Consider the following 23,691-nt stretch of genomic DNA (forward strand, 5'->3'; position numbering starts at 1 on the left):
CCGGGCTGAGGCCGCTTCCGGGGCAGCGCCGGGGCCGCTCTGCGCCGGCCTCGCTGGTCACGGTCCGCCCGGAGCCGCGGGGGCCGCGCCGACCGCCGACGGTGAGGGGCGGCACAGGCTCAGGGGGCTCTGCGGGGCACAGGGAGCCCCGCGGGGAGAGGCGCTTTGGGGTTCCTTGTGGGGCAGGCAGCACCGTGTGTGTGTGGGGGTGGTGTGGACACCGGGCGAGCTCCTTGTGCAGCAGGAGCCCCACGGGAAGGTTTAGGGAACCTGGGGGTGCCATACGGGGCAGCCCGATGTGGGGGTTATGGGACTTCGGGGGTCTCCCGGAGAAGCGGAGGCACAGGGAGGCCTCCAGGGCTGCGGGGCGGGGAGGGTGCAGGGGTGACCTGGGGGCCGTGGTCGCTGCGGGATCCCGGTAGTCCTGGGCAGATGGGGTGGGGGTGTCCCTTTCCTTCGCTTGAAGCCATCGCTGCCCGTGGCGGGGGCAGCTGCCCCGATTGCATCAGTGACCGCCTGGCCGGGGACACGGCGTCGCCCCGGTGTGATCCCGGGAGCTCTGGGGTGCTCGGCTTGGCACCTGCAAGTCACTTCACCCGCAGCTGCTGCCAGAGGAGCCCGCACGGGTGACACGTGGGCCCCGGGAGCAGCGTGACAGCCCCGCTCATGGGCTCCCCATCCCCGATCCGCGATGCTGGGGCGGCTGCTGTGGCAGCTGGGGCACATCGCAGCTTCGGGGGGGTGTTCGTGCCCTGCAGTGCTCATCCCCGAGTACAGAAGTGACCCAGTCGCTGCCTCCCTGCCTGCTCAGCTCTCTGTGTCCCCATTTGTATCCTACACTCCTCAAAGCAGCCATCCCAAGCGACTTGTGTTCACTTTTATTTTGGTAGAACATGTAATGATTTGATTATCTGAGGCCCTATTGTGCCGTCATTTGTTTTCCAGAGTTAGCGAACTGTTTTTTTCCCTGCGGAGAGGGTGTGTCAGTTAGATAAAGCCACGTGGCCCTGTGGGACTTTAGTCTCCCAAGTATGACATTTCTAGTTAGACATAATTTAGTCTACACAAATATGCGTATGCATGGCAACATTGTTGTGTTTAATTATTTAAAACACCAATGTGATGCTCTTCAACTAATGTCAAAGTGCAAGGGAATGATTGTTTTATTTGCTTTGCTTTCTATGGATGTTTGTAGTCATGTCTGAGGAAGACAGTGGTGAAAATCTGAAAGAAGAAACCTCTTACAAAGATGAAAATGAACAGAAGACAGAGCAACTTGGCTGCTCTGAGAGCAGGGAAAGGAGAGAACAAGAGACTGTGCCTGTGACTCGGAAAAGACCTGAACCCAAGCCCCCAAGCCAGCCTGCTGCCACAGAAAAGCCTGCAGCTGAAACCATCAAGGTATGTTCCTGTGCTTGCTCAAAATGATGTGACTTCACATTTCATGGCTTTGAACACAGGAGAACTCTGAGCATAAGCCCCACTCCTTTCTGAAAATTCACATTGCTGTTCTCTGAAATGAAAAAGCCGCACAAAAGACAGACTGCTTCTGTTCCTTTCCTCACCATAATGCCTGCATCAGTCTTCTGTTTTTCTTCATTAAAGGTCTCAGATCCTCCTGCAGTTCAGACAGGGTGGGGCTACTGGGGAAGCTGGGGGAAATCTCTTCTGTCAACTGCATCTGCTACCGTAGCTACTGTAGGTAAGGCTCTTTCTGGTATTTGATAAATATTTTAATCATGTTTTGTGTCTCAAGCTGGTGCTTTAGAACTTGTTTCTAGAGAAGGGGATTTCAGTTATAGCAGCCATTATTGGAAAAATGTCGACAGAATTGTTCAAGTAATGGGAAAAGCTTGTACCAAAAGGGACAGTGAGATAGGAGATAATGCACAGACAGAACTTTCAAGTTTTTAAGGCGTTTGCGTAATTTTTACCTGGTATTTTAAACTGGTGTTCAGCCAATATTTACAACTTCATTTAAAAGCTGAGATGAAACCTTGGTTCATTACATTGGTAGGCAAGCTGGATAGAAGGAGGTTTTAGTGCTGGTTAAACTGTTTTGAGCAGGAGTCCAGAATAATAAAAAAGAATATGCAGCTCTAATCTTGTTTCTGTTCTGATTTCTGTCTTCTCTAGGTCAAGGAATTTCAAATGTCATAGAAAAAGCAGAAACAACCCTTGGGATCCCCAGTCCTAGTGAAATCTCATCAGAGTCTAAAGACGCTACAAGAGGTCAGTTTTGTACTGCATAAGAACAACCCTGAAATGTTTTTCATAAGATAATCAGCCCCAAAATGACATCACCTTACTCTGCACCTTGCACCTTGAGATAGATAATAAAAACATTAAAATAATTCTCTCTTGCTTCGTTCTGTTAGCTCTGAAAAGTAGAAAGGAAAATAATCTGAATTGTAGGCTTGCTCCTGGCGGATATTTGGTGTCTGTTGGTTTTCTCCACTCTGTGGCTGACAGGGTCTGGTTTTGTTTTTGGAAGTCAGGAAGTTAATTCTGTGCCTTCTAATGCAGGAAGTGAGAATCCTGCTGGCAGCAATGCCAATGCAGCGGATGATGGCAGCTCCTTCCCTATTGCTGGGGCTCTTGAAGTTTTATCAACCATCTCTACTGCTGTCCAAAGCACAGTGAGTGAGTTGGGAGTGTGGGAGAAAATGGGTTTAAGGGAGCTTTGGGGTTTTGGTCTTTCATCTGAAACATTGTAAGAGGAAACTTAATTTTGACGTTTGTGGGATATGTGGTGAGAAACTCCTCCAACTCAGACAAACCTTATCCTGGGCCTTGCTTCTAACTGGCACCTAATGTGACAAATGTCTCGAATTGTGATAGTTCTGTATTGGGTGTTTGTACATAGCAAAACAATCCTAACAGTGGATTGTGCAGAGTATGCATTTCTGTGCATGTCACCTCTGTACTCTGTCATCTCTGCACCTTGCCTTTGGAGCGTTCAGGTAAATGCAGGGTCAGACTCATTCCTGGAGTATTTCCACTGATTTCCACAGAACTGTCTGGAGATGAAATCCATTCTCCTCTTCAAACACCTCTGTGAAACTAGCCCAATTTGCTTGGAAATCAGCTTGCTCCTGTGACCATGAGAAATGCACTTCAAAGGAAGCCATTACCCTTGGAAACTGCTTTTGTGATCTGCTGTCTTGTCAATTTGCCTGGGAATCTGAAAGAGCTGCAGATGGAAAGCTGCCTTCTGTTTCTGCTTTTAAGGCTTGAACAAAAGTTAGCAATCAAAATCCACAGGTGTGGTGTTTTCTCATTGGAAGGATGAGAACTAAATACTGCAATGTGCTGAGAACCAGCTTCTTCACCAACTAAAAATGTACTTCCCATCAGATTGCTGCAGCTGTCTGGGTGCTGTAATAAGCTGTTGGGTGATGATGTGTTGTGGCTCTTTCCATGTCCTGCTGCTCTTTTTGTGATGACTAGGGTTGAATTTCAGGGTGGAAAGGACCAATTTGGCTTTTCTGTGAGTGCCCAGCATAAGATTGCTGATAAAACCCTCCCAATTAAATTTCTTCCGTTGTGTAATCTCTGAGTTTTATGTGCTGTCTTTATCCAAATCTGATTCCTAGGGTAAAAGTGTTATTAGTGGAGGTCTGGATGCCTTGGAATTCATCGGGAAAAAGACAATGGATGTAATAGCTGAGGGAGACCCTGGATTCAAAAAAACAAAGGGCCTGATAAACAGAACCTCCACGTTATCTCAGGTACAGCAGTTCCCTATCAGCACCTCGTTGGTTTCTCTCATGTCTTCTCCCTTCCTTTGTGGAAGGGGTCCTCTCATTAAGCAACCATTTTTGCTATTGAGCCAAAAGCCTTCTGCTTCTGTATTCTCTATCTCCTGACACTGTCACGAGGCCTCTGCTTTTCTTTTTCAGGTCTTACGAGAGGCAAAGGAGAAAGAAGAGCAGCAGACAGCTACCGAGGTTACCATGGCTACTGAGAAGAAAGCCCATTATGGGTTACTGTTTGATGAGTTTCAGGGTCTTTCACATCTGGAGGCCTTGGAGATGCTTTCCAGAGAGAGTGAATCAAAGGTAATGGCCTTGAGCATTTTGCTTTCTATTCTGAGTTCAGCTGAACAGGGGAAAAAGGATTAGAAATATATGTACAGACATGTAAAAGCAAGTGCTCAGAACTTGCTATAAAATGATTACTGGACTTCACTTTGATCCTTGCATTAGGATCTGGTGTTTACCTTGGGAGCAGTTTGTCCTGTCCTCAGCTCCTAAAGCCATTCCCTTTACCCCAGCCAACCTCAATTCCTGCAGGTCTCACAACTTTTCTCAAGTTAGTCTCCTCACACCCACTCGTTTGCTGCCTTGGCCTCTGCCTTTTCCATCCTATTGGATGGATTTATTGATTCTCTCTTTGGCTGTGCTGCCCCTAACCAGGTGAAAGCAGTTCTGAATGCCCTCTCTGGAGAGAAGTTGGACACACTGCAGGAGGAAATGGAACAACTCAAAGAAGCATTTTCTTTACCTGAATTCTTTGAAGAAGAAGAGGAAGAAAAGAAGGGTAAGAGAGCCCCAGGTTCTGAGAAGAGAAGCTGGTCCTCAGTGCAGAACCAGCCAGCCCTGATCAGTAGCAATGGCCATGATGCCAAATTTAAGTTATTCTTTAGATGGATGTTTAATCCTAAAGCCATCTGTGCCCAGGGGCATGACAGGTAGCAACACCCTTCATCTCTGTAAAGCTGCTGTGCAGTAATTCCATAGCAGGAATGATTTCTTGCCAGAGCAGGATTAGAGTTGTTTGACTCATGGGCAGTTCATAAAACTGACCCTGAGCCAAGATGCAAATTCAGAGAGAGAGTGGGTTTCCTTGACCAGGAAGGAAAAACTGTGAACAGAGTTGTCCAGCATGCAGGAAAGCAAAAAGGCTTTTTATTTGTTTATTAAATGAGATTTAGCCACACAGAGCAAAAGATTCAGAGGTACCTTTGCACACAAGAGCCCTGATTCTTGAGAATTACATGGATTTAAATGTAAATTTCTTGCCTTGCTTTTACCTAAATGCTCATCAGGGAGGGCTTACACACCTGCACTTGCTATCATTCAACATTTAATGTATCTTTTATATTTGCACATAATGGATCTCACATCTGCTGTGCCATATATAATAGGAGAACCATAGGTTCTAAGTGATATTTCACACTCTCCAAGGTGATGTGCAAGATAGTGTGTTATAAAAGGCTGCCTGTTAAAAAAAAAAAAGAAAAAAAAAAAAAGGAGTTACCTTAGCTACAAAACCAGAATTGAGAAAGCAAGAACTAACCTTCAGGCACTGATGTCTCCACCTTTGCAGAACTTACCTTAGAAATTGTATTTGAAAAGACTGGTTTTGATATGTCTTTGCCTCAGGTGATGATTCAAAGAGAAATAAAGGAAACAGTTGACAGACTTGTGCAGAACTAGGTGTGCATTGAAGTGCTGCTTATGCCTGAATCTGTCCTTTGTGTGGATTCTTTAACCTTTCCTGTCCTTTAGGAGACGAGGAGTTCACAAAAGAAGTAACAGAGCTGTTTTCAGAATTGCACATCTCCTCCAAGCCAGAAAAAGTGATCATGGTGAGTTATTTTCCATATTCTAAAAGCTGGAGAGTTTCCTCACTGGAAGAGCTTCTCTTCACCTGCTTTGCTTGTGAAAATATCAAGTGCATGAAAACAAGCTATATTTTAGATCTTTTGGCAATGGTAGGCAAAGGAGATGGGCCTTTTCTTTTAACCTTATGGGGCAGAATCATGTGAACCTTCAGCCACCACAGTGAAAAAACCTATGGTCATGAACTGAAGGCCTCCTCTTGGTACAAAGCACCTGATTTTACTGTGTTCAGGAGCTGGTATGAAGAAGAATCACCTTTCTTGCCATCATTTCACTACCATTCAGATCCACCAAGTGGCAGCAGCATTCTGCAGACATGTTTCTAATTGTTGGTAAACTCCAGCCCCTGGTGCTAGAGAAAACAGCTGTCCTCAACTACATCAGTGCAGCCAAACTTTTGCAAAATTCTGAAGGCACTGGGAATATGTCCTGGTTCCTCTCAGAAGCTTGAAAGGAGTTGTAGCTTCTTCTTTCCTCTGGAGAGGGCCCATACTCCATTGTCTTGTGTGCAGGGGGGCTTAATTCCAGTCATTAAATATTATGGCACATCTTGCTACAGGTGAGGACATCTGCTCATGAGTGGATAGCACAATTCAACAGCAGTCTTTCTAAAGAAGAAAAAGAAAGTGAAGAAAACCAAGAAGTAGAATCCAGAGATGGTGACCAGGATACTAAGAAATCAGTAGAGGTAACTGAGTAATCAAGGAAAAGAATACTTGCCTGCAGAATGTTTATCTGGCTGCTGAGTTGCAGTTGTGACTCGCAGGGTGTATGGGTTTCTACACACAGGGTGTGTGGGTTCTGAGGTCAAGAAAGGGCAGAGTGTGATAGTATGGTGTGTAATTGACTTGTTTTAAATAATAAAAGCTGCTAGTTTCTGTATGGTATGGGGAATTTTTGTCACTCTTGCAGGATATTCATGCATTTGCCATAAGAAGCCTGGCAGAACTGACAGCCTGCTCCATTGAAATGTTTCACAAAACTGCAGCTTTGTTTCTCTATGGTCAGAAACAGGAGGTGACAGCCACAGACAGAGCCAAGTCCCTTTCACAGTGAGTGCATCTCTCAGTAAATGGATAGCATATAATTACTGATTAAACTGTCTAATAATTCTTTGGAAATCCATGCATTGCAGGGTTCTTGAATAATGCATAGGTGTTTAAATTTGGGAATTGGGCAAATTTGTGGATTTGTGATGGGTGGCATCATTGTCTTTTAGAACTCAGCTGTCTCTTTCCAGCTTAAAGACATTTCTTGATAAGAAAAAGGAAACCCTTCTTGAAAGCTTTGTGTAACCTAGAAGAATATTTGCCCTAAGTTTGTGCTGGTCAGTAGGCAGAGATTTAAAACATGACAAAGCAGTTGTATGGAAGTGATTCCTGATCACCTCTCTGTTAATCATTTAGTATGCTTGGTACATGAGACAGCAAAATTACTGCACAGGAGACACTTGGCATGTGTCTGAAATGTGCAGTACTTTCTAATTCAGAAAATGATACTTGCCAGTAAAAAAAGGCAAGTTAGTACTGTTCCTTCTGGAATGGATGTGTCTGTCCTCTGAGTGCTCTTTAAGATCTTCTGCTTTAATTATTTATTTCCCCATCTTTCCACTCTCTATTTTATTGGGGAAACTTCTGAATCTTCATGCACCATTTATATGTTCTATATCGATTTTGGTTTAATTTAACTTAATAAGCATGGAAACAAGGCATTTATATTTTAGAGGAATGCAGAAAGAAACTTCATCTTGAGGACTGTGTTTACTTCCTTGTTTTCCCTGTCTTCCTCCACAGACTGACGATCATGCTGTGTAAAGAACTGTCAGCTTTCTCTAAAGAGTTCACAATGTGCTTAACAACTGCAGGGGTAAGAGTTACACCACAGTTCTTAGGAATGAGATGTGGCTATTTGATAACAGCCTTGGGATCTTTGCCATGAAGTGCTTTTTTGTTTTTGCATGTTTACATATGCAGGTGTTTTTCCCTGTGAACTGATCTTCTAGGCCCGGGTTCCTCAAACTGTGGCAGCTGAGTTTTTGAGAGGCTCCTGCTGCATTCAGCCTGGCACTGAGTGGGGGGTGGGAATTGATGCTCACAGTGTTAAGGAGACAGAGGCAAAAAAGGTTTGTGAGCCTGTCCTGGGTTTTCCAAAGCACTCGGGTGTTACTGAAGATTGTATCATCATCTCTGGATTCTCCACTTGTTCCCAGCTCATTTGAACATGTGATGTGTATTCATACCCAACCTGTGCTGGCCACATGCAGGTTACTTTGTTCTTATTTGCATGCTACAAGGCTGCTGAGCTTGTGGCTTAGCTTTCCTCTAGTTACAGGAGCAGTGGTGGTTTTAAACTTACTGGGGATTTAGCTTTATCTTGCTTGAAGAAATGTGATCAAATTTTCGATCAGGATAATGTATGTCTGATCTCTGCAGGTCAAAGAGAAAGCAGATGTGCTTAATCCCTTAATCACTGGAGTGTTTTTGGAGGTCAGTTATGCTAACATTAAAACTTTAAGCTAATACTTTAAAAACAGATACGCTGGTTCTTCCCACTTCAGGATCCTTATGCATGCCAAGTTCTCTAACCCATGGTCTAAAATTGTGCTTACCTGTCTAATAATGTGAAAGTTTTGATAAATGTCTGTAGATTTGCACAAGAGATGAGTTACTTAGTGAGGAGTGAGTGTCAGCTCACAGTTATGATGGGTCAGGAGACACATACTAAATTCAGCAGTCTGCATTTTTAGAATTGAAATGTCCAAAGTCAAACCTTAGACAAGTTCAGAAATTAGCATGCAAGAGTCCCAACACTTCCTTAATGTTAAGTGGGTTCTCAATGCTTGCAGAGCTCTGAGGTGTGGTAAAAAGGGGTGTTTCATGTTGGTGTGTTCTTCCTTCCTGCCACAGCGTGCTATGCTTCACTTAGAAATAAACACTTTTCTTCTCTTACTGAGAACAGTATCCTACATTTGGATTGGAACTGATCTTGTTTGGCAGTCTTTAAGCCAGTTGCTTTTTTTGCCTAGTGGCATAGAGCCCCTCAAAAACTTGATATAAAATTGATTTCTAGAATGAAGCCTTTAAAGTCCAGCAAGCACTAGGCTTCTGTTTTTTCTGTGCAATAATCAATGCTGTTTGAAATGAGTATGTGGTGAGTAAAGCTGATTGGTAGCGTAGTTATTCACATGTGTATTTTGGTTTTTGTTTTCACAGGCTTCAAACAGTGCTTCCTATATCCAAGATGCCTTCCAGCTCTTGCTGCCTGTACTGCAGATCTCTCTTATTGAGGCTAGAACGGAACTATCACAGTAATAAAAATCCTTCTAATTAAGAACTTTTTGACCTTCCCAGTTCATAGTTTCCATGCTGGAGAATGATGTAATGGCTCTTATTGAAGGGAAAAAGATGAACTCTGTTCACTGCTGCTGCAAGAATGGTGATTAAGTGCAGACTGGCAATGACAGCTCTTACAGCACACTGAGAGATGTGATTAGCATAGTCCAAGCTGGTGGACAATGTGACAGACTAAAAGTGCAGATTGCTTCTCTGTTTCATGGACTGTCTGTATCTTTTCACCGAAATCTCTCTGCTGTATGTATTAACAAGCTCTTTGTGTTCACAGTCCAGAGAGCTTCTCCAGTGCTGAAGAGAAGAGTAGCAGCTGGCTAGTTAGTTAGCTAAAATCATGGTGTGATTTTTAAGTCAGACATAATTGGGTTCCTGATAGCTCTGCATTTGTGTCAAAGTGAATATTGGATAGGAGGTGCAAGAAAAGGCAAATTTTTATGATTATGAACCTTGCAGTTCCTAGACAGGGCAGAATAGAGCAGAGAGGATTCCTGATCAAGCTGTTGCTGCTGAAGAGAAGCTCAGCTTCCTGAAGATGTCTGTATTGTGTCAGGCATGTGGGACAGGGACTCTCACCAGGGGGCTGTTTCTCATTCTCTCATGCTGTGCTTGCTTCAGCATGAGCTGGGAAAATGCTGATCTGGCCCTGAGAATGCAGGTACTTGGCTTTATAGCAGTAAATGAGAACTGACTAAAAGGGATTGATTCGTGTTTGGGCAATTTAATGAGAGAATTCAGCAGGACGATTCCCCTTTTTCAGTTCAGCTTGACATGTCAGCCACAGGCTGTTCACAGACTCACATACTGCTTGTCTTCTCTTTCTGTGGAAAAACACTGTAATGCAACACTCCTTCTTGGAAGGTATATATTAAAGTAGGGAGAGAGGAAGCAATTTGGCCCTGTTAGTAGAGTCCTAATTTGCCTCAGAAGCTGCTCCACGTATGGTATCTGTTTCTTTGTGCTGTGCAAGTTCCCTGCTTTGTTCCTTTATCTTTTGAGCTTGCCCATGGGGAGGCAGCAGCCTCTGTTGGAATCACAAGAGCAGAAATGCACAGCTAGAATGGAATTTCGAGAAGTCCATAATAGCTAACCAGAGGTGACTGAGTGTCACACCTGCCTCTGCACTTGCTCATTGGTAACAATGGTGCTCAAATCCCCTTTTGAAAATCCTCTGGGTTTTAGCAGGTCTTGCACATCTCTGCTATGCTGAAGGTTTAGAACATTCCTCTGCTCTAGTTGTGCAGTAGAGAAGTATTTTTTGTATTAGAATACCTTTTGGCTAATGCTCTGATTTTGTATATATGGAAAAAGCCCTGCCTTAGTCGTGGTTAGACTGGTTAGATCTCTAAAGGGAGAGCTTTTCCTTGAATCCTAAAACTGGACTTGAAAGGAGTGTGTCTGGGGTAAAAAAATCTGCACTACAATAAAATCTATTTTTTTCTTCTTTTGGTTGGTAGCATTATTAAATAAAGGATTTGTTTTGACAACTGTTTCACTTAAAAGCTATCAGGTAGCAGTGGGCATGAATGAAATAAAAGAACAGTAGGTTTTTTTTCTCAGCCCTGACTGCATCTTTTGGAGCAGAGCTGGGTGCAGCTCTGGGGCCAGGACAGCTGGAATTTTTCTCATGGCAGGAAAGAGTGCTCTGAACACAGGCTGGGGAGTGAGAGCTCCCACAGATGAGCTCCCAGTTCCTGTGTCAGTGCAAAAAGGCAGCTTTGCTCCTGCCAAAAAGCCAAAATGTACAGAAATATCAGAAGAGAAGAAATAAAGGTAATGGGGTTTTATGAAGCAGCAGCTGCTTTTGTGCAGATAAATTCCACCAACCTGCAATGCTTTAGTGTAGAGTAGTTTAATAATTAAAGGAAATGAGGTGATTTTTTGTTTTTAACATGCAGACAGTAATTCTTTCGGTCATGTGCCCACCTGGATTTTGTTATAGCAGCCAATAATCAAACGTGCACCAGCTTCATTTGTGTGCCAGTGCAGGGACTGCAGTAGATAGACAACAAAAACAGTTCCACAGTTGCTGAAATCTTTCTACCCAAAGGATTCATCAGAATTCAGCATACAACTGTCTGGAGGTCTTCCTGCTTGGCCTTGCCTTCCGTGTGAACCTAATGAGAGCTGACAGTAATTTGAGCCCTTCTGGTAGTGTTTGGGGAGGTGAGAGGTGGCTGAGAATAGATAAGAGGCAGCTAAGATGCTGGCAGTGACTTGGAGGGGGGAAAAAAGCCTTCCACAATTGTTTCCTCTCCTTGGGAGTGCTTCTGTTAGTTGCAGCTGTAGAAGCTGCTTCCTGGCAGCTGCTGTGGAAGGGTTTAAAACGTAAAAAAGGCTTGGTCTTCCAATGGGCTTGGGGAGGTGTTCCCAGGCCTTGTCCAACCACCTTGCCAGGGACTCATTTTCCATTATTAAAACATGCATGTTCAGTAGCAGCAGAACCTCTGGCAGGATGAGCAGTTGTCTTCATTTGGAAGAAGCAGCAGCTTTGCTGCCACTTGTGGCCCTGCCTAAAGGGACACCTGTCCCAGGTCACCCACAGCACAAATTAAAGGGCCTGACTCAGAGGCAGGAAGGGGGGAGCTCGTGGCAGGAGGAGGAGTGCTCTGGCATTTCCTTCTCAGGTGTGTATGTTGAATCCAAAATAAAGAGTGGTCTGTGATGATGTGACTCAAGCAGAGATGGGTGTTCTGTAGTCAAAGGCTCCTTGACACAGAAACAGAGGACATAAGAGGCCTGTACTGTGCTAATCCATATTTGCTGGGAGTCTCCTGTGGCAGCAGCTCGAGGTTACCACGCACTGGTGTTTTGGGTGCTGGCTGCAGGTGCTTTCCCTCCTTCAAGGGCAGCTTTGTGCCCGCTGCAGGGTGAGAGCAGAGCCTGTGCAGTCTATGGGCTGGGACCTGGAGGTGTCCCTGGCTGCCACTCTGCTGTCCTGCTGCGGGTAGCAGCCACCCGTGTGCTGGAAGATGTTGGTGGCTGCAGCCTGGCCTGATGGTCAGGATGGTGCCAGTTCCCTGGCTGATGCTTTGCATCCTCGTGTCCAGACAGCAATGGCAGGGCTGTCTCCTGGGCTGCTCTCACCGGAGGGTGCTGGAGGCATCAAAAGACTGAGAGCCCAGCTGGGGCTGGCAGGGAGTGAGCAATGAGGTCACCAGTTAAAAATAAGCTCAAGTTTGGTATTTGTTGGGGAGGATCCTTCTAAGGTGGCAGGAGCTGCTCAGAGGAGTGGGTTGGATGCCAGTGCTGGTCCCAACACTGAACAGATCCTCCATGGATTTCAGGGTGCTCCGTGTGCACATCTCCACCAAATTGCCTGGCTGCACTGGCCTGGTGTCTGTGTCATCCTGGCACAGATGGGATTGCTGCCATCTTTTATCCCAAGACTAAGTGCTGGCATCAGGAGTTCCCCGAGTGAATTGTGTGTGAGCTGAAGCATGCTGTAAGAGCACCAGAGCTACTGATTGTAAACTGGGCAGCAACAGGGACTCTGCCACCAGCTTGGCTGAGCTGCTCCAGGGTTTATCCACCCTGGACATTAAACCCATCCCTCATTTCTGACCTAAACCTGGCAACGGGACTCTTGCTCTGGGTTTGGGGCCGGTGCAGGCTGTGGTGGAGGAGGTCTGGGGCAGACAGCCAGGTTTTTGGGACAAGCGACTTCTGCAGAGCTGCTTGCTCCCTGCATGAGTTACCCAGGGTTAGGTTCACTGTGTGGGAGGGGGCTCCATGCACACTGCAATTACTGTAAATGAAAGTAAAATGATTGTGGGAGCAACTTTGTTGTAGAGTTGAAGGCGTTAAATGGGGCAAATCTTATGGGAGAGCTAATTCCTTTTATTAGGTGGGGAAAACAAATTAGCTGAGTACACAGGCCCTTTCTGACACTATTGTTACTGTTATTATCCATACTGGTGCTGTTAGAAATGAGGGCATTGCATTAGAGGGAAGGCACATTATGCAAGTGTTTAGACGTGCTGGTAACTGCTCTCTGCTGACAGGTATTTACATAATGATAGGTTGGAGTGAAAGCCAGCAGTTAAGGACAAGCATCGGAGGGAGCTGGGAGTACTGGGCTCTGCCTCGTCCAGCCTTGCCTGGACCTCTTGGAGCTGCCTGGCACTTCCCACCCACAGTAAGCATCCCCCAAAGCCCCCTTCCTGTACTTCCAGCAGAAGTCCTGACCATAGCACATTCGCAGACTGAGTCCCCAGTGCTCTCTCCCTGGTTCCAGGGTTGGTCCCTATGGATGTCTGCAGCCTCGAGAGCTGCCCTGACTTGCTTGCTAAAGGTCTTTCTGTTCCTGCCCGTGCTGGAGGCAATGCCTCTTGTGGGTACCAATGGGACTGGTCACGTTTCCGGTGTCACATGCTGTCCGTGACGGATGGCAGAGCCAGTTTTTCTGCTCCAAAAGTGGGACTGGGGAGGAGACCGCAACCCTCAAATACCCGGAGCCCTGGTTGCTGCCAGCCAGGTATCGAGGAGATCACTTCTTTTTCAGCTCCAGGTAAGGCCCTTCCCGTTCTCCCTTGTGCCATCCAGGGAATTTACAGACTCACCTGTGTATTTTACAGGCTGGAGAAGAAGAGCAGGAGGGAAGGGTGAATGAGGGTGCAGCAGGAGCATCCCTGGGACTGCTCGTGCTCCATGTGGTCCTGGGGACGGCAATGGGGCCTGAGCCTTTCGGGAAGGACACAGTCCCCTGGCTGAGATGGGAGTGGGCTCACTGTGAGCCTGTTGTGCCTGGTGGGGTGAGGCCATCCAGGCTTCATCTGGAAGGGTATGAACACATCGGTTTGCTCTGTTAGCCAGAGGTCTGATCCAGCTGCACCTCATGCTCGGCTTGGCTATGGACAATTGCAACTGGTCCGTGGGGACCATCAGCTGGTCTCTGGGTTTTGCTGGTTTGTCTGCCTGGGATTTAGGAAACCAGCTCATCTGGGGCAGGCAAACCTGCCTGCCCAAAACACGAGGTGGCCGAGGCTCCAGAGGACCAGGCAAAACTGGATTTGCTGGTCTGGGATGGGAAAAAGCTGAGTGCTGGCAGCCATCAGGAGCCAGCACCCAGGGCAGGGGCTGCACATGGTGCTGGGTGGCACTGCCCAGACAGGAGCTTTTCAGAGCCCACCTCAACTCTTGAAAATCAGCTGGGTTGGTCCCCAGGAAGAGGGGTAGTGGTGCAGGGGGGAATTAAAGGGTTTTAAGCCCCCACAGAGGCATTTTTTGGCATGTATTGGGGCAGCACTACCCCTTCCCAGCCCTGGCTGCTGGACTTTGGTCTGGTTGTCCATCTCCTAGTGCAAAGCTTGATGTCCACCTCTGTGTACCTTGTGCCTTCCCCATCTACTCCCCTCTGGCAGTGGGGACTCAAGGCAGGGGCATCCTCCTGGATTCAGGGCTGGGCACACCATGGGAGCTGTGGGACAGCTTTAGAGAGCAGGACCTGGGGTCAGAGCATCACCTCCTATCCCTTCCCAGGGGCTGCCTTTTTTTTGTTAATGCTTGATTATTTTTAATGATTTTAGATTAAAATGTGATTATTTTCAATTAGTAGTTACACTTCTTAATTACGGAGATGAATTAGATTGCTGTTCATTATTAATTAGATTTTAACTTTGCACTGATTACATCTTTTATCAGTCACTTCCCACACTTCTTTCCTTCCCATCCAAACTCCCTCTCCCCTGATGCCACTCCAAACCCCACTGCTTCCTGCTCCCCTGCAGCATCCTGGGGGTTTAAAACCCTGCTGGAAAATACAAATCAATGTTATTGGCTCAGAGGCTGTGACTGGCTCCTTCAAAGGGCCAATAATACCGACCAGATGATGTAATTTTGTGGCTAAAAACCATTAAAAGGAAGCATTAATATTCTGCATCCCTCCATCACTGGCTGGAAGAGAAACTATTTCCTAATTACCTGCTGCAGCAGGGAAGGATCCTGCTCTTCCCAGCAAGCAGAAGGGACCTGATCCCTCACCCCTGCTGCCCTGTTTGTGTATCACAGGGAGGGTTTGACCTGCCCAGGCTATTTCATAGGCTTTGTTTGGGCCTCCTATTTTTAAACCAAGCTGTTTTCTTTCCCTTCTTTTCATCTGTCACCTTTCAGGCACCTAATCAATGCTTGGGAGTTTTCTTACCCTTGCTCGTGGCTTTTCCTTTGCTTGCTGCTGTCTCCATCTCCCTCACTGCCATCACCCTTTCCCTCAGGGAAGGTTTCCTTTCTGCTGGGGATTCCTAGGAGCCCCCACACCTGCTCTTTATTGTTTCTTCCTCATTTAATTTGAAATATTTCTGTAATTTGCACCTGATCATGGTGGGAGGTTTAGACATCTCCCTGAAATTTCTCTGCTTCCATTACTCTCCACTTGCTGCTTCCTGGGCAGAGGGCAGTGGGGGCTGCCTGGGTGGGCACAAGGCCTGGTCCTTTTGGTTTTTGTGCAGTCCACAGATTGTTTGATCTCCCTCCCTGCTGTTTTGGGGGGTTGGAAGTGCACAGGGCCTCTGTGAAAACTGAATGTTCAATGTTGCAGGAAGATGTTTTCACCCCTGAAAAGCTCACCTTCCTCCACTATCCTGTTGCTCCTTCAGGTCCTCTCTGTGCTGTAGGTGTGACCGTCTTGTGCCCCAGAGCTCTTTGGCTTTGGAGAAATGTCGACAATCCTGAAATGTGAGTGTTTGGTATGGGCCCAGGGGCACCTGGTGGGTTTGTGTGTGCTGGATGCTGCACGCTGGCAATGAACCTTCCTCTGTAGGGTTTGGACGGGAAGATAAGGAGAGAGAGGAGAAGGACAAGAAAGAGGAGAAGGAAGAAAAGGAGAAGGAAAAGACTGAGGGAGAAAAAGAGAAGGAGAAGCAGAAGAGGAAGAAGAAGGAAGAAGAAAAGGTAGGGGAATTATGGAGTTTTCTGCAGGGCCATTTGCATCCTGGCTGTAAAGGGAAGCCACGTCTGACCCATGGCAACCCCATGCCCCTGGTAGAAGGAGCTATGCCATCCACAGCCTAGAAATCACACTGTGTCCATGGCCTTTCCACTTAGAGACAGCTGTCTCTGCTCCCAACACTCCTAGTTAGCTCTTCCTCCTTTTTCACTCCAAATGGGATGCTGGTGTGGACAGTGATGCTGCCTGCACTGCACACACGGTGAAATCCTTGCTCTTGGCTCCTGGAGGGCTCTGTGGGGCCATGGGCACATGAGGTTCCACAGCAGCACCAGTGGTGCCAAGCATGGCTCTAGAAACCCACAGGACAAGGAGTCACTCTGACTTGAAGCTCTAGCCCAAACAGCAAAGAGTGCCAGGGTTCCCAGTGATGCTTATCCCTCTCTCTCCACCCCAGCAGGGAGATGGGGAAGAGGAAAGGAGCAGCAGCAGCTCTGACAGTGACTTGGAGGAGGTAACCTCACCCCCAGCTCTGTGCTGGGGCCTGGCTTCCCCTTGCACCCCAGCCCTGTGGGGTTTGCACCTATAAAACCCAGTGTGGATGCTATCAAATATCTGGGATGGGACACTCAGCACTCCCCTCACATGCTGTCCCCTTTCTTTTTGTTCCTGCCCCAGGACCAAGGCATTGCCAAGGATGATGAGAAGGAAGACAAGGATTAGTCTTTCCGTGCTGGAGAGGCAGCACATGCCCTGGGCACACCGAGGAGGTGGAGATGTAAACAGCAGCTTGTGCTGGAGGGCAACTGGGCCACTCTTAGCCAAATAAAGTTGTTGTGGTCTCCAAAGAGAAATGCTATTTGTTCATCCAGTCACACTGCCTACCCACTGCCATCCATCCTTCTGCAGAAGGAAACAGTCAAGGAAAGGCAAGAGCTGGGGAGTTGGGGAGCTGGGGCCTGGGTGAGCAGGTTTTGTCCAAGACCTTGATAGACTCTGGAGACAAATCCAGGGGTTCTGTCTGCCTGGCTCTGCATAGTCCCCCCAGATTTGGCAGCACCAACATCCTCCCTGTGCCCTCCACGCCGCCTGTTGTGGGATGGAGCAGCCTGAGTCTGCTGGGAGCAGATGCCTGGTGCTGCGCTGAGCTGTTAAAACTGATTTCAAATTCACCAGAAACAGACGGAAAGCAGTTATAGCGGGGAAAAACCCCGACAAACCTCTCTCTTTTTGCAGCACTGACCCCAGCGCGGGGACCGCGCCTGTGCATCCCCAGCCCCGCCGCAGCCGCCGAGGGCTGGCATCGGGCGCGGCGCCAGGAAAAAAAAACAAGGGGGAAAAATTAGGAAAAATGAGCTGGCACCGCCATCTACCGGGGATGGGACGTCTGGCAGCGGGGCCACGGGTTTCATAACCGCTCGGCTGTTTTGTAAGGTTCCCGCAGCGCTCCGGGGGCAGCGAGCGCACCGGGGGCAGGGAGAGCACCGGGACAAGGCAGAGCACCGGGGGCAGGGAGAGCACCGGGGGCAGGGAGAGCACCGGGACAAGGCAGAGCACCGGGGGCAGCGAGAGCACCGGGGGCAGGGAGAGCACCGGGGGCAGCGAGAGCACCGGGGGCAGGGAGAGAACCGGGAGAAGGGAGAGCACTGGGACAAGGCAGAGCACCGGGGGCAGGGAGAGAACCGGGGGCAGGGAGAGAACCGGGAGAAGGGAGCGTTGTGGGGGCCGAGGCTGCTGGCAGGGTCCAGCCAGCAGCAAAAGGGGCCTCAGAGGGGGACAAAGGACCAGAACCCTGACCCACTGCTGCTGCCGGCAGTATTAGGCCAAGCCCAGAAGTCTCACCATCAATAAAAACTTCAATGCAAACTTGAGCCCAAGCTCTCCCTGCTGCGTTGCTGCCTTGCTTTGTTTTCCTTAAGAAGTCTATTTTTATGAGTATTTTCTTGAGTAATGCAGATTTCAGGCAAACTCGAGATTAAAAGTCAACACCGCAGAGGATTTTACTTGAAACCACAGAATGTGGCTTTGGATGTTCTTTCCGTGGAACAAATGCAGCCGGCTCTTGTATAAACACAACAAACAGCAGGAAAGATGCTGAGGAATGTTGTCTTAATTATCCAGCACAAAGATTAAAGGGAAAACATGAAGATGGGAAAAACAAACAACCCCCAAAGCTAAACTGGGTTTCAATGAGCCAGTTTGGCTTCAGCAGGGAAGGATTGATTTTAACTGCCTTATTGCTTCATGAACCCTTGGGTGCATTAATGTAAAATAATCCTGTGTGGGGTTATTTCACATATTTTACTTTTTCCCCTGTGCAAGTACACAGGACTCTTGCACAAGACACAAGCTTCTTCCAAATAGTAGACGGAGTTGCAGAATTTTACAGTCCCCTCAGGCCATGCTACTACAGGATGGGAACATCTTGGAATAAATTCTGTGTTTGGACATGAAAAGGGGAGGCCTTGCCTTTGCTTTTTAAGATAAGGTTGGAAACTTTTCAAGCATGCTGTGCCAGACTCTGAGGTCAAGCCTGCCTGTAGATGCTCAGTTGGAGCCAAGAGGTGTTGCATCTCACTGGAGTGAGATTCTGCTTTCCAGCTGACAGGTATTTCATCTAATAGCCCTTAAATTGTCCTCTGTGCCTTGTGCCCCACCTCCCAAAGTGGGTGGAGCTTGCAAATGTCTGTCTGCAGCTGGACCCCACAGCCATGTCCTCACACTACCCCAAATCTCAGTATCGTCATGTGCTCAGGGCGTTGGGCACTCCCTGCAGTGCTGGGTGATGGCAAGCGCCGAGCCAGGCAAAGTCTTCCCGTTTGCTGCTTGTGTTTTACAGTCCCTGCTTCAGGCCACTGCACTAAGCTCTGTGCAAATATAGCATGTGCAGCCAGATCCCTGTGGCACAAGAGCAAAGAGCCAAACACACCCAGGGACTGACTGGCTGTGTGAACATCCAGGCGTCTCCTCCAGCAGCCGAGGTTCTCTGTCCTGCCTTTGGCACCTTGCCCTGCACATAGCTCTCTCTGTGCCCTTGTTCTGCCTTCATTGGAACTGGCCAAGCTTCCCCAAAAAGTTGTGGAGGTGAAAACCATTTCAAGTTCTCTAGTGCTCCTAATTCCTCATTGCATCTCAGCCCTGGCTTGAAGCCCGGCGACGTGAAGGGCGTAGAGCACGAACATTCGTGCCAGCCATGGGGATTAGGGCTCTAAAAACACTTAGTGGAGGAGGCAAAAAGGCAGGTGGAGCATCTGGCTTTTGGGGATGTTGAGGACCTTCAGTCACAGCAGCTCAGTAGCTCTCCTGAGGAGCACGTCCCCCAGTATGACCTCGATGTGCTGAGATGGGTGTTTGCCCACAGACGTGACAGGCGGCAGCTTCCCTGGCGCTGCCGGGCCTGAGCTCTGACTTCACCGGGGTGTTTTAACCACCTCCTTTGCTTGAAGCATCTGCACGGTTCAACCAGGGGCTCCTTAGAGCTGCTGTGTCTTCAGCTGGCTCGGAGAGGAGCATGGACAGAGCTGTGCCAAATGCCCATCACACCAGGCTCTGGAAGGGTGGAGTAGGAAAAGAAGACCAGCAAGAGGAACTGGCAGCCATGGAGTTACTTTAGCAAGTCGTGTTTACACAAATTTATGTAATAATTTTGGCTGGTCCTTGGGGAGCAGGAGGGGTTGTGCTGCCCCTGCTCACAGCATTTGGGGGTACCCGCAGGGATTCTGCATGGCATGTGGCTGGCTGGGGCCTCACAGCAGCAGAGATGCCAAGAGAGTTTAGGTGTGGAGAAAGAACTGTTTCCTATACCATTTCACGCAGAGATGCCCCCAAATGAAGGCATTTTTCTATAAATGCCAACCATTTCAGAACAGAAAGGTTGGACCTTTATTTTGTGACGAGGCTTTTCATCTTGCATCTAGGGGCTTTTTTATATAAAGTGTCCTATTAGGGAAACAAGGCTTTCTAAGGTAGACATCAAAAAGAAATATTTCCTCTGTTCCCAAGTGACCTTCTTCATGGAAAATTTCAAGCTGCTTTTTCATTCCACTAAAAAGTGGAAACAGTTAGAAATCCTGACTTTCCCAGAAAAGCTGATTCCTGCAGCCCCGCTTACGATCTGCTAATCTCTGCAGAGTGCTGGGCAGAGGTTTCCTGTGAAACCACTCTTCTATTTTTGAGCTGAATAAGAAGAAAAGCAAAACGCAAATGGAACTGGAGTCATGCAAGTGAAGGGTGTTTTGGAAGGTGAAATCCCTGCTCCTGCTCCCTCCACAGCACTCACACTTGCTCCTCTGTCTGTGCTGCGTCCTTCTACAACTTGTGCCTTCATTCTGAATATCTGTAAATTAAGACTCTTTGCTATGTTAATTAACAGCTAAAAGTTATAGCAGAGCTTTATTCACTGAATTGCTTGGGATTCCTTTTCATAAAAATGATGCTAAGGATACCCATCTTTCCCAGCACCTTTCTCTCCCCTGCAAACCTCTCTAGGATTCTGCATTTGCTCTTTCAGAGGAGCAGAGCAGGCTCCTTACTCCCCAAACCTTGCTGCAGTACCTTCCTAAACCCCACAGTGAAATGGTGCCAGGCTTCTTGCGAAGGAAAACCCGCAGTTTGCTCTGGCAGATCCACCAGGACAGGTTTCTGGGTGACAAATGTTCTGAGTACTTACAACCTGACCTCTTTAAAAGCCGTGACATCTGTGCGTTATGAAAGGAGGAGCTGGCGGCGGGGCGATGACTGGCTTACCCAAACATGATTCACCTGCTGTTCAAAGTGCAGCAGAGGTGGAGGCAAGCCAGCCTGTGGAACAAAAAGGCACAGACAGAAGTATTTGTCTGCTCCTCAAGCAGAAAGCTCTGCCCAGGCCACCACTGCTGTGAGCAGGCCAGGAGCCCACAGGCAGCTATTTATAACTGTGGTAGAGACACAGGGCTGCTCATCCTGCCTGAAATCCAGCCCAGGGCGTGTTTAGGGCTTCATTCTGTCTGGCTGAGGGGAAGGGGAACTGCAGGAGCCCTCTGCATTTCTCCCTGAGACTTCAAGGTGCTTCATTCTCCACACGGTCAGACACGGCTCTTAGATGGAATCTGACCCCCTGGCTTTGCAAGAGCTCTTCTGTCCTCACCAAGGACACTGAGTTATCACCAGTGGGGGTGGAGATGCTGGAGCTGAAGGAATAAAGACCAGGGCAGAGGATGAGGGAGTCAGACCCTGGATCTGGCCTGACAGCCCAGAGGCATCCCTGCAGAGAGGCTCTGCCATCTGCAGAGCCCACCTGCTGCTGCTTGCAGCCTCCTCTGGCAAAGCGAAAAGGCAGCGCTGGGTGCCCGCCAGCCCTGCTGGCATCTCTGTCAGGTGGGTGGGAGCTACACAGGAAGAGTGGAAAAAGGAAGAAATGAGGGAGGCAGCACGTACTCGCTTCTTGCTGGGGCAAGGAGCCAAGGCCACAGGAGCTGGTGAGTGAATGGTGCAGGGCAGCTGGAGAGTCCCCAGCCGCAGTGATGGGCCACCACGGCGTCATTCCCGGCCACAGGTGAGGCACATGGACACACAGCGGTTTGTGAAGTTGGCAACTTCTGTCTGACCCTGTAGTAAAGGCTGATTACAAATCTGCTCTCCCCATCCAGAAGATTAAGTGGGTGATGTGACCTCCATGTCTGGCCCACTGGGATGCAGCTCCCTCTGGACACCAATCTCCTTGGAAGTGGTGGACCTTGCTGCAATGTAAAGCTGTCATCAGAGAGCTGGCTTGTTATGACTTTTCCTCCTTTAATCACTTTGTTATGTTATCCATGGGTTGAGGTGGTGCTGAACAAGCCATGCTGACTTTGGGCTCCTCCTTGGGATCTCGTGTAGATGGAGGATCTTCAGCTTCAATTGAAGTACCAATGAAACAATTGCAAAGCATCAAGGCAAGCTTATAGCACCCTGCACCACAGCCCATGGTCTTGCCACCCATCCTAGGGCTTTCCCTGGGATAATGGGGACAGTCCTGATCTTTGTGTTCTTTTCTCAGTGGGATGTGGTTTGTACATGACTGCCCATGCTGTGGAAAAAGACATCCCCATCCATTTCATGTGGGCCTTGCTTCCAGGACTGAGCGATAATGTCCTGCCAACCTCTTTGCCAAGATGTTTGGCTCAAGAGACTAAAATGAGCCAAATACGGATCTGGGCTCTCTCAGTGTGACTCTCCAGTTTCCAGAAGTTCAGGCATAAGCCTAGTTACATGAACAACGAGATAATGACTTTGCGGCTCTCTGTCCCACCAATCCATGTGAAAGTCAACTCATTTCTCTAGGAATGAGGCTGCCTCAGGCAAAGCCTGTATGAGTCAGAAGGAAAAAATATTAAATTTTTCTTAATTCCCCGATCCTGTTTACATCTGATCCTCTGTACTGAGAGTCAGGACCTCTCTGAGCTCTCAAGCAGCAGAGTTTCAGGACTTGGGAACAATACCATGTAATTTATATGATTGCTTCCTGCCCAATGCCCGGTCAGCACAGTGCAGAACTTGAATCCCAAACCTCATGGAGCAGTGTGGTAATCTGCCTGCCTCTGCCAAGAGAAAACCAGGCCTGGAGCAGCTCCCCTAACTGCACACAGAGACCTGAGAGCAAAGGTGCTGGTTACAAAAGATGAGCTGAGGACAAAGAGTCTCCCACACCACCTGCTTCCACTTCCTTTTGGTCCACTTCCCAGGACTGGCTTTGAATCACGTGTGGCAGTTGGGGAAACGTGGTGGTTGAATAACATCCTGGATCTAGAAATACTATGATGTAAAGAAAGCAAAAATTCCAGGAAGCTGATGTGTTTGTTGACCGGCTTGGGCAGGGGGGGAAGGAGGGATGATGCAAATAACTCGCTGCATGTTATATGCATGTACTGAGGTGTAAAAATAATTCCTCAGGCCAACTCTCAAGGCTTGCAGACAGCCAGGATCCAGGTGCAGCACTGCTGGGGCACAAGTGTGTCTGCACAGATGCTGAGGCTGGAGTTGGCTTTGGTTCTTCGCCTGATCACCCAGCAGGCAGCCTGGCCCTTGGACATGGCACTGTGAGCCCCGCATGGCCCTTGCTGATAGCAACACTCCCCCTCCTCGGCTGGGATGCTGACACTTTGCCTGCCTCCTTCTGTGGATTTAGAAATGGGAGAACTTGTTTCACCTCTGTGCAACAGGACTTTCAGGTCTGATGGTGCTGGAGGAAGCTGGTGGGTAGAGCAGGGATAGCAGTGTGGAAAAGGGGTCATGACATTCAGGGTGCATGTTCCTGTTTACAAGTGCTTGTGGTGCCTTTGAAGACACCCTAAGGAGCATGCAGGCCTCCTCTCTGAACAAGAAAAGGCAACACTGGGAAGGTGCTGTCACCTCAGAGCTACTCCTTAAACCCTAACGTGTCAAAAACAAGTGTCAATGTTTGCAAGAAATATTTATGCACTAAAAATGAGCAAACACAGCTGGTGAGAAATCCCTGATCCCCATGCTGGGCTGTCAACAGTCTGGACCACATTAATGAAGCTGTGCTGGAGTCGAAGCACAAGTGGACATGTGGCTGGGAGCCAGAGGAGGAGCTGCAGCAACACCTGGAGCTCCTCACCCAGCACTGACCCTGGGCTATTTCCCACCTCTAAACTGAAAAAAAAAAAAGCGCTATTGTGCTTTGCAAGTAGTTGCTACACACAGTGCGATCTGTCCTGTGTTATGAAACATGTGAAGTTCTCATCTGGCCAGCAGAATGGTTAGCATTAAGCATTTAAAGCTTTTTTTTTTCTTTTACAGTTATGTACTGAGTCAGCACAAACACGGCAGTGACAAGAGAAAGCATTTGGAGTTC

The 23,691-nt window shown here is 48.1% G+C and overlaps 1 protein-coding gene across 1 annotated transcript; it reads left to right on the forward strand.

Annotated features, from left to right (window-relative positions):
* Positions 1-16: 16 nt before the first annotated feature.
* On the forward strand, positions 17-8,960 carry FAM114A2 (family with sequence similarity 114 member A2). The gene is made up of 14 exons (XM_082291317.1): positions 17-101; positions 1,196-1,401; positions 1,606-1,702; positions 2,137-2,232; positions 2,527-2,639; positions 3,597-3,731; positions 3,903-4,061; positions 4,419-4,542; positions 5,514-5,593; positions 6,187-6,315; positions 6,540-6,679; positions 7,421-7,493; positions 8,060-8,113; positions 8,840-8,960. Exons 2-14 carry the CDS (start codon positions 1,198-1,200, stop codon positions 8,936-8,938), a joined length of 1,503 nt encoding a protein of 500 aa, XP_082147443.1. The 5' UTR covers positions 17-101; positions 1,196-1,197; the 3' UTR covers positions 8,939-8,960.
* Positions 8,961-23,691: the final 14,731 nt, after the last annotated feature.

This window comes from Coloeus monedula, assembly GCF_965178545.1.
Source record: "Coloeus monedula genome assembly, chromosome: 15".
Taxonomy (NCBI): Eukaryota; Metazoa; Chordata; class Aves; order Passeriformes; family Corvidae; genus Coloeus; species Coloeus monedula.

What these genes read in the sequence shown, in the direction of transcription:
- FAM114A2 (XM_082291317.1), top strand. Translation starts at nt 1,198, where the DNA reads ATGTCTGAGGAAGACAGTGGTGAAAATCTGAAAGAAGAAACCTCTTAC. An exon ending in GAACCTCCACGTTATCTCAG is followed by an intron (nt 3,732 to 3,902) that starts GTACAGCAGTTC and finishes TTTCTTTTTCAG; the next exon opens with GTCTTACGAGAGGCAAAGGA. An exon ending in AGAAGAGGAAGAAAAGAAGG is followed by an intron (nt 4,543 to 5,513) that starts GTAAGAGAGCCC and finishes CCTGTCCTTTAG; the next exon opens with GAGACGAGGAGTTCACAAAA.